An 8704-nucleotide genomic window follows, 5' to 3' on the forward strand; every position below is an offset into this window, starting at 1 on the left:
GCAAGAGTTATATGGAAGAATATTTAATCTGCTGGGGGAAGGGAGAGGGGTCGTCTGTGGGTTTATTTCTTAAATATCTCTCTCTACTCCAGGAGGGTCCGTTTCTCGCCGGGCAAGGTCCAGTATAAATTAGAACAAAGGGAGGAGGTCGCTGCTGTGGGCACCGTGGGCACCCCCTGGCCCACGGGCACCCCGGGACGGTGCCCTTGGCTCCTATGGCTCAGTCCCACCCGAAATCCTGCCCCGTCATCTGATAGAACTTCATGTTGAAGGGTCTGTAAAACTCCCGCAGGCGCTGCACCACCCCCCCGTCGATTTTGGGGTGAGGTCTCCCCTTGGATTTGCCCAGGCAGCGGGGTCTGCCCCCTCCCTCCGGCTTCTGCAGGCAAGGGAAGCCCTTGGTCTCGTTAAAATAGAAATGTTTCTCCGTCACCACCCTCTGGAGCCCCAGGAAGTCTTGGACTCGCCCCATCTCCCCGGCGGGGTCGCTGACGAGCCTCTCCCCGCTGACGAAGAGGAATTTGGACAAGGGGAAGTACTGCAGCCAGTTGTCCAGGTGCTTGGCGTAGATCCCGATCCTCACCGCGCTCCAGCTCGTGTCGATCAGCCCCGTGCTGGCGTTCTTGAAGAGCAGGGCTCGGAAGCTGGGGATGGAAGGGTTCTTGGAGAGCGTCTGGGTGTAGTCCGAGATGGCCCTGGTGACAGGGTTCCTCACCACCACGATCAGCTTGGTGGCACGGGACATGTTGTAGATGCGCCGAGGCGCCTCCTTGGTGACGAAGTAGCTGGGGGTCTTCTCCATGGTGATCTGCCCCTCCAGGGTCCGTGGCATCAAGCTCCTGGGGAGAAAAAGGGGAACGTGGTCAGGGCTCGGGGCATGGCCGCTCCCACCCCGATGCTGTGTCAGGGATGAGTGGGAGCAAAGCCCAAAGCTTGGCCAAAAGTGCCCGGGAGCTCCCCAAACCTGCCTGCCTCCACCCTTCCCCTCCTGCCAGCCCTGTCACACCCCACTGGCCAGGTCTCCCTCCTAGGAGCCCCCCAGGTCTCTCCTCATCTCAGCCTCCCCTCCATCTCCCCCAGTGCCTCCCTGTCACTGCCCCACCAGCAGCACCATCCAGAGGGCACCTGCAGGTTGCTGGTCCCCCCTCGCCCCCTCCCCAGCCCTGCAAGTCCCTCCCGCCCACTCCTTCTCCATCCCAGGGAGTTTCAACGCTGGCACTTTGTGTGTGTGATTTTGTGGGCTGGTTTTCATACCCAGCTCTGAGCAACTACACATCCTGGAGATGCCAACTGGCCACGCAGGGCTGCAGAGAGGAAAAAACCTCATCTCAGGGGTGTGCACCCAACGGGGGCTCAGCCCAAGCAGGATGAGGCTCCCACCTCCTCTGCCTCCAGACAGCAAGCAGTTAAGACCAGTTAAAAAGACTGTTTCCTTCTTTTTTTTTGGTTAAAAAATAAGGCAGAAAACCTCTGAGGGCCCAACCATTGTGCTGTGTAAAATTCACTGCCCTGATTGTTCCCTCGTGCACTTTAATGAGGCATTAATTGCCGGAGAAATTACCCAGGCATGTCCCCCCCTCCCCATGAGGAGAGCCAAGGGCTGCAGGATGGGTCCCTGCTGCCACCAGCACAGGCACCTGCCCCAGAGCCCCTCCTGTCCCCCTTCTTCTTGGGGGGGGGGGACACACATCTCCTCTGGACACCCTGGAGGAGGGGAGTGGGTTTCCCCACTGGCAGAACCCCCGTGCCCAGGCTGTGGGTCCAGCTCAGGGGTGTCCAGGGGACATGGGGTTTGCTTAATTCTATGGGAAATGACCAAACCACTCCAGTTGTTCTTCTGAAATGAACCCTACACCTCTGGGTGTAGGCAGAAATACAGAAGAGGGTCCTTGGCTCCCACCTAGGACTTCCTCAGATGGCAGAGCCCTTAACCCAGCAGCTAAGTGCTGGTTTACAGCAGGAAACTGAGGCACCAAGGAATGGCCTGGCTTGTGGAGGAGCTGCTGTGGAGCTGCCTACGTTCACCCAGCCAACAACCACAGAATCACAGAGCCCTTTGGGTTGCCAGAGACCTTTCAGTTATTGAGCCCAACCCTTCCCCAGCACTGCCAGGTCCCCACTGCCCCGTGTCCCTCACACCACATCTCCACGGCTTGGAAACCCCTCCAGGGGTGGGGACTCCACCACTGCCCTGGGCAGCCTGGCACAGCCCTGGGCAACCCTCCAGGGGAAGAAATTGTTCCTCAGCTCCAACCTAAACCTTCCTTGAGGCAACTTGAGGCCTTTTCCTCTTGTCCTATCACTAATATCCACCCTCCTGACACAAAATCACTTGCATGGCTCAGCAAACACACAGGGATCCAAGCCGAGCTGCTCCACGCTTGGAGGCATCTCAGGATGAGCTCCAGGGATCAGAAGTCTCTTGGAAAATGCACCAATACCCAAATATCAACTGTGGCAAGGATAAAAATCAAGAAAAAAACATCAAGTCTAGCCAAGAGTTTTCACTTAACCCAAAGGAAAGACCTGGGACTGGGGGAGGAGGGGCTGCCCCTTGGCAGTGGCACTTTGGGGCTGTGCCTGGCAGGAGCAGGGTCCCCATGGCAGGAGGGGACAGACCCCACGGCAGCCAGGGCTCTGCCCAGCAGCATCTGTTCCTTATGCAATGGGAAAAGATTTGAGGTTTGGGGTTTTTTTTTCCCCTGGATGCAGGAAAGAACACTTTATTGAAAGCATTTGTGAGCGATGCTGCACAACTCCCTCCCCCAAACAGAGGAAGCAAAAGCCACTTGTGGCTTTCCCCCCACACTTATTTTTTTGGCCAGTGCATTTTCAGAGCCACTTCTTGTCCCCCATGTCCTCATCCCTGTCCCTCTGTTTGGCACCAGCCTTGCCAGGGCAGGTGGGATGCCCTCTGGGGGTCCATGCAGCCTGGGGCAGCGATGGGTTTCCCCCAACCTTTTGAGCACCTTCCTCCTCTGCTCCAAATCACTGTGCTCAGCACAGAATTCCTGCGGGGAAGTGCCTTCCCAAGCCAGGCTCAGCCCCTTGAACCCCACACCCTGTCGTGCTCACCCTGAGCCAAGCAAAAACCAACCACCCATCTGTGAATGCTGCTCTTAGCAACCTCCAACCTGCTGCTGGGGCTTCCCCTGCCAATCAGCCAAGCATTTTTAACACTAATTACCATCAGAAACCTGCCACAGGGTTTGCCAGGCTGCTGCAGGGTGACTCTGGGTGGCTCATCAAGGCTTTCCTGCAGCCCTTCCCCCAGATGCCACCAGGATTTCTGCCCAGGAAAACGGTTCCTTCCTCTGCTGAGTGAGGGTTTGGGGTGGGTGAGCAGCACAACATGGGCTGAGGAACTAAAATCAGTCCCTCTCCTCATGGGCAATAAAATGTTTATTCTCAAAAGTGAAGACCTGTGATGACGTGAGCCTTGGGGAGCCCATCTCAAACCAAAACTTTCCTGTTCTCAGCCTCTGCTCCCCACCCCAGCACTGATTTCACCCCAGCTCAGGAGCTCCTGGTTTTGCTCAGCTCTTGTAAAACACCATGGTTTGGGTTTGCTGCAGTTGCCATCACCATGTTCCTGAGAACATCAACCCAAGAGGAGACCTGGGAGCTACCCCGTGGCAGGGATGCTCTCTGAGAGCACTAACACAGCACCCACGAAGAGCAGGGTGAGTCTGAGTGCTCCAGCAAAGGTTTTGCTGAAATACTTTAATAAAAACCCATTTTATCACCCCCTCTTCCTTTTTGCAGAGGGCCAGGAAGGGTCAGGCTGAGCCCACAGTCCTCAGGCAAGGGCTCTGTGTGGCAGAGGGACCCCCAGACCCCTGCAGGCAGCCCAGGAGAGCCTCCCCCAGCAGTACCAGCACCTTCCCCACACTCATCCTGCTGCCCAAGGGCTTCTCAGCACACGAGGATGGCACCGACTTTAATTAAAGCCAACCACATCATACTACAGTTAATTAAAGTGTCATCAATAATAGCCCAGCCCCATATTTGGCCCCCACCAGGGAGAGCAACAAGGTCTCATGCAAAACTCCCTACCACTGGCCCATCAGAGCTGTAAGCTCAGCAAACCAGCACTTAGGTGGAACCTCAGGTGGACTCCAACACATCCCCAATGGAATGAAAGAGGCACAACCCCCTTGTGGGCTTGGATGCTGCTGACTTGGGTTTAAACCCTCAATCCCATGCCTGGTCAATATAAATTCACCAACCCCTGGGGTCAGGGTGGAGGAGCTGGGTCCCAGCATCATCCTGGGACCTCACTGAGAACTTCAGCAGCCTCCAAGCAGCAAATTGTGCAACATCTCATCTCCCTCTGCAGCCCAGTCTCTCCCAGCTACTGCCAAGATAATTATGCTATTTCACATTTTCATTAACTCCCTAATACTTCCCCCTAAATTGCACCAGTTAATTATTGTTAACCCCCAAATCTCCCTCCAGATCTGGCTTAAACTGGCCAGGAGCAGAGAGCAGAACTGTTACGCCCCACTTTAGTCCAAACATTGGGAACTTTAATTAAATTTACAGTTAATTCTTATTGACTTTAAGAAAACACCTCAGGAAGATGAAGCATTGCCTACAGGTAGGCAGCACTGCAAGCAGGGAGCCTTGGAGAGAATCTGTGTTTCCAGAGGTGCCAGGCAGAGAAATAAAACTCTATTAATCTGGAAAATTAGATAGTAAAACAACAGACATTTGAGAGCTATCAGAAATGGGGTTCCTACAGAGAAATATTCACCATGTGAAGCTGTTCATCCTTCAGGAACACTGCAAAATTGTGGAGAGGGATGGAAAACGCCACCACCACCTCCTCCAAAGCCTCCCAGGAGCTGTTTTATTCACTGTTTCAGCAAGTTTTCCTTTCCACCCACACCAGTGACCCTTCCTCATCCTCCTTTTCCCCTCCAGGCTGTGGTACCTGCTGGGTGATGGCTCCTGTACCACCCTGTCCCCTGCACTGGTGGCCAGTCTGACCTGGGGCTGTGGCTACCAGTCACCGAGGGCTGAGCAGAGGCTCTCACATCCCATAATTGCTCTCAGCCGAGGTATTTCTAAGGGCTGCTGGACCTCTCTGGGACATCCCCTCTATTCTAGTCCATGGGAAATTGCAGATTAGGGCTGTGCTCCTCAGGGGCCCCTCGTTTAGATTAATTACCTCCTCTGCTGAAGTAGCCAGACCCAAGAACTTCCAGCCCTGATAAAAATGCAGAAAGCTGCATTAGACCCAGACTAACAACCATGGCAGGCAGGTCAGCAAAGCAGACCCCCAAAAACTGGGCTGGCAGAACTTCCCAGGGGTAACTGGCTCATAATTCCTCCGCTCTGGGATGATTTTGTTGCAGCTGAAGAGCTCCTCCCAGTACCAAAGTCATGGATGCATCCCTCAGAGGACAACCCTGCTGAGCAATGTCTCCAGCCCAAGAGCATCCCTGCGTGTGCACCCAGGCTGGCTGCTCACACGTGTGGGACAATCTCTGCCCACCTTTCATCCCCCCCTGAAAATTCCAGGGGGACTTTTCACAGATGCAGATATCCAACCTGTGCTAGGAACATGAAGGGAGGCCCCCAAAACCCCCAGATAAACCACGGGCGTGGGTGATGGGCACCATCCAGATCAGTGAGGAAAAAAAAAACCCCAAACCTTCTCCATTATTATGAAAAATAAAACCAGCACTGACCAAAAAAGCCCCTGAAAAAACAGGACTGAAAGGCAAGACAGGAGGGGATCTGGTTGAGAGCTTTCTGCAGGGGCAAAGAAAGTGACTCTTTCAAGAGGAGAAGATGGGCGCTGGGATGATTTTGGGGGGGAACAAAACCAATGGGGGCCAACCCAGCCTCGTCCCACCTCCCCTCTCAAAGGCAGGGTGACAGGCTGCCCGGGCCGGGGCTCAATGGGGGACAGAACCCTTTTTGTGTAAATGTAAAACAGTTTGGAACCCGGAGAGGGGGACAAGGCTGGGGACAGATTTATCCTCTCCCAGCAGACACCCGGTACCACCCGGATCTGCATATGAATTGCCCCAACAGGCTTATCTCACCCAGGGGACAAGGCTGCCTTTGTGGCCACGCAGCAGCTATGAAGTTGTTAAACTGGAACCAGTTCTGTAGAATTTAAGATACTGGGTTTTTTTTTCCAGCTAAAATAGCAGCACCTTTGCTGGGAAGCAGGACAGCAGTGATGGCACGGAGAGGATGTCAGGAGGGACAGATCCAGCCTGGTGACCCTGCTCCCAGCTCTGCCAAGGGCACCCCAGCTGCCAGGGGGTCCCCAAAGCAGGGTGGGGGGCATGCATGGGCAGCTGTGCTCTCCCCCCACCCCACCTTGGTCCTCTCCATCACCTCCTCTTCCCGGAGGAAGCACCGGAGGGGGGGGTGGGGGCATCTGTTGAACCTCGGCACAAGACGTGGAAAGCTGAACTCGCCCGGGAGCAAATTAGGCCATGTTCCTTTTTATCCCTAATTACTGTGATATTCCCCCTCCCTGTCCCTGCTGCCCCTTCAGAGCAGGCAGTGGGTCCTGCCAGCACCTCCCGAGCCCCCCGGGCACTTTCCATCCCAGGCCTGTCTCCATTATTTTTGATTCTTTCACCGATTCAAAAATGTGTAAATGAGGCCAGGGCTTCCCAATCAGGCCTGGCCAGGAGCTAATTGGCTTTAAGCAGGGAAACCTGAATATGCTAATGCTGGCAGTAACAAGGCTGCCATGGCCTGGAAGGGGAGCCAAGCCCTCGGCTCAGCGATCCGCTGACTCCGAGACGTGGCAATTAACAACAAGGAAGATAATTTATTAATGCTCCTTTGCACCCCCCTGCCCTTTGCTCCTAATTACAGCTTGATACATGAAACATCCCCGAGGTTTACCAGGTCCTGCCTCAGCCCAGAGCATCCCTGGGCATCCCCCCAGCATCTCCTCCTGCCCCCAAGCTGCCCCCTCGCTGGGGCAATAGCCCAGGACCGTGCCTGGGGGGGGGGACTCCAGCCAGCACAAAGGACCCCAGAGCTCTCCCATTCCCAGCCAGACCATTGGGAATGGGGTCCCTGGGCTGGGATTCGGCCGGGTGAGGCAGCAGAGGAGGCTCAGAGGAGAAGGGAGATGCACTGGGCTGGGTGGTGCCACCAAGCAGGGCTGCTCCCCGAGGGGCTGAGCTCCTGCAGACCCTTCCCGAGGGGCTCTCAGCCTGGCTGCTCCACCCTGGACAAACACGGGCTGCAAAGCAGCAGGGGGACACCAGTGGGGTCTGCTGGGGGGGTCCAGGAAGGGCTGGGAGCTGGGAAATATTGGGTTTGACTTAGCATCTAGATGTGGGAGCTGTGGAGGGAGGGAAGGGGGCGAAGCCAGAGCCAGCATTAGCATTTCTAATGGAGTGGCTGCTTTCACCAGTCACCCGACAGCCAGTTATTAACCCAGAGAAGAACTGGGGCCATTTGGGAAACCACGGCTGCTTTGTCCATCTAGCCAAGCCCCTCACACCCCAAATCCTGGGCAGGAAGGTGAGAAAAAGGCCACACACACCCCACCCCAACTCTGCGGGGCAGCTGCACCCCCAGCCCTGCTCCCCTCCCCGCCCAGCATTTGCATCCATCCTGCTCACGTTGGTGGCTGGGGGTTGCAATTATGGGCAACTCAAGGCCCTGAAGGGTTTTTTTTCCTTTGCATGGTTATTCCAGCAGGGTCGTTAAGGCCAAAGGGCTCCCAGTGAAGGCACATAACAGCATATGATTATGAAGAGCAGAAACCAGAGTTAATAAGGGCACGGCTCCTTCCCTGCTCAGGAGTGACAGTGCTGGAGGAGGAGGAGGAGGATGCTTGGCTTCTGTCAGCATCCAGGGGATTTGGAGGTGGCTCCTCCTTGCCCTTCTCCACTGTTGAGCTACACTGTATGGAGTCACCCCAAAATCACAGAGTAGCTGGACTCCCCATTGATGCCTGCCAGGGACCCACCCCAGCCAGCACGGCGCAGGTCCCTGCTGCCCTTGCTGAAGGGGGTGTCCAGTGGGGCTGGACTAGATGACTTTGAAAGGTCCCTTCCCACCCAAAGCACTCTGATTCTATGACATTTGCCACCTCCAGAGCTCACCCAGAGACAGAAGAGCAGCAGGACAGTGCCACCTGCAGCCCTCGACGGCAGGAGGGGAACCCCAAAACCAACCTCGTGTTCCCAGGAGTGACATTTCACCTGCAACAAGCAGAGAACTATTTGGAACAACACTCTGAACCTGCTGCTGGGGTTAAAACAGGGGAGAAAACAGAAGAGCTCCACGCACAGAGCACAGGCTGACACGTGCCCAGTGCCAGTGGGATGCTGGTTGGGGGTGGTGGGGGGTGAGGACAGGGCTGCAGGATGAAGGACGTCTGCAGGGCAGCAATTAGAAACCCTCCTTCCCCCGCAGTGTCCCTTTGATTCGGAGTCCCCGTGGCCCCGGGGGCGTGGGGACAGCCTGTGGCAGGTGTCTTGCCTGTGACCCGGGTCAATCGAGGGCTCTGATCTCCAAATGACCCTTCCCAGCAGTGAATATGTACCCAGGCTCAAACAGCTTGCAGATGAAGGAGCAACAGACTGGAGATGATTTATTCAGGAATTAAAGGTTCAGTACCCCCTTTTAAAGGCTGCGCCTCGGCGCTGTCAGCCTTCATTGCACACAATTAAAGGGGTTAGCTCACCGCAGCCCTCCTCCTCCTCCTCCT

The 8704-nt window shown here is 55.6% G+C and overlaps 1 protein-coding gene across 1 annotated transcript; it reads right to left on the reverse strand.

The window, feature by feature from the left end:
- Positions 1-220: 220 nt before the first annotated feature.
- On the reverse strand, positions 221-839 carry HS3ST6 (heparan sulfate (glucosamine) 3-O-sulfotransferase 6; the record flags this gene model as incomplete). Its single annotated transcript, XM_008941523.1, has 1 exon — positions 221-839. A coding segment is annotated over one exon (619 nt), but the record flags the coding sequence as incomplete, so codon positions are not given.
- Positions 840-8704: the final 7865 nt, after the last annotated feature.

Source organism: Merops nubicus, unplaced genomic scaffold, assembly GCF_000691845.1.
Source record: "Merops nubicus isolate BGI_N331 unplaced genomic scaffold, ASM69184v1 scaffold42355, whole genome shotgun sequence".
Classification (NCBI taxonomy): domain Eukaryota; kingdom Metazoa; phylum Chordata; class Aves; order Coraciiformes; family Meropidae; genus Merops; species Merops nubicus.